General features: G+C 38.0%; 1 protein-coding gene across 1 annotated transcript in view; it reads right to left on the reverse strand.

Annotated features, from left to right (window-relative positions):
- Scfd1 (sec1 family domain containing 1) overlaps positions 1 to 1349 on the reverse strand; it is a 123085-nt gene that overhangs the window by 29093 nt on the left and 92643 nt on the right. Inside the window, exon 18 of the mRNA XM_004637124.2 lies at positions 187 to 262. Within this exon, the coding sequence (XP_004637181.1) occupies positions 187 to 262 (76 nt within the window). The remainder of the gene's footprint in view (positions 1 to 186; positions 263 to 1349) is intronic.

The following is a 1349-nucleotide window of genomic DNA, read 5'->3' on the forward strand; positions in this document are numbered from 1 at the left end:
AAAAATAGGATAAAGAATTCTATGCTTCTCATGTTTGCACATAAGTCCAAAAATAACGAAGGACTTTTTCCTTTATTCCTAATGTTCATTATTTGAGTACACCTAGAAATTGCTCTAAGCTAGCAGTCAGCCTGTCAGTGTTTATATGCAGAAGTTACTAGCATGTTTTCTAAAAAGTGCACTTACTTGCTGTTTCAATACAAGGTTCTTCACTCCCTCCATCACAAACTGTGATCCTGTATTCATGACTCGTGACAAGAGGCTAGGAAAGGCAAAAGAGAAGGAGGACCACACTGAGTACACATTGCTTCTCCCATTTGTTTGTTGTTTAATTATTCACCTAGTGCTGATTATAGTACCTGTTTCCTCTGTTTTCATTGAACAAAGTCTTGAGAATTTCTGCTTGTTGGGATATCAATTAAAATAACAATAAAATAGTAATACTCTGATTAACATATATATTATATATAATTAATACATATTATTTAAAATATAAAGAGTTGCCCTCAAAATTAAGGTTTCACTTTTATGTATTTAGTACAGGGTCTACACAGTCTCACTACACAGATTCTCCTGTTTTCAGCCTGCCACACACTGGGATTATAGGTGCACACCACCACAGGTGCACACACCACACAGTCTCAATCACTCAGTGCACCCTGGGGGCGGGACTGCCATGGCATGCTGGGAATGGAACCCGGTCCCTGAGCCTGCCTAAGCAGGTGCTTTAGTCCACTGAGCTATCTGGCTGGCTCTTAATGTTTTAATTGTGTAGCTTTAAGTGTAAGTTTTAGGCAAATTATAATTTGAGAAGATCTTGTCTTTGATTGCCTTATGCTAAAATAGTATAATTAAAAAGTCATATTCAGTAACTTGCTGTAGGAGCTTAAAAACATCAATATATATGCCTGTTAATATTAGGAGTAGGTCAATTGTAGCTGGGTTCTCTGTATCATAGCAACTGGATTTAATCCTGCCTTGTATACCATCTCCCCTCTCTATAAATAAAATCACATAAAAATATGAAGCATGGGACTGGGGAGATAGCTCAGCAGTCTAAGTGCCTGCATGGCAAGCACAAGGACCCAGGTTTGGTCCCCAGTACTGCATGTCATGTTGGCCCCAACTGTGCTGGGCACCAAAACTGGGCATGGTGGCATGTGTCTGTAATCCCAGTGCTGGGGAGGCTGAGACAGGAGGATCACTATGAGTCCAAGTAGCACAGTGAGACCCTGTATCAAATAAATAAATAAATAAAATAAAAAAAATATGAAGCATGGTAGAGTGAATTGTGCTTCAATTCTGAAGAATTTTTTAATTTGAAATTTTATTTTATTTTTTATTTTTTG

This window comes from Octodon degus, unplaced genomic scaffold (genome assembly GCF_000260255.1).
Source record: "Octodon degus isolate 3935 unplaced genomic scaffold, OctDeg1.0 scaffold00086, whole genome shotgun sequence".
Lineage (NCBI taxonomy): Eukaryota > Metazoa > Chordata > Mammalia > Rodentia > Octodontidae > Octodon > Octodon degus.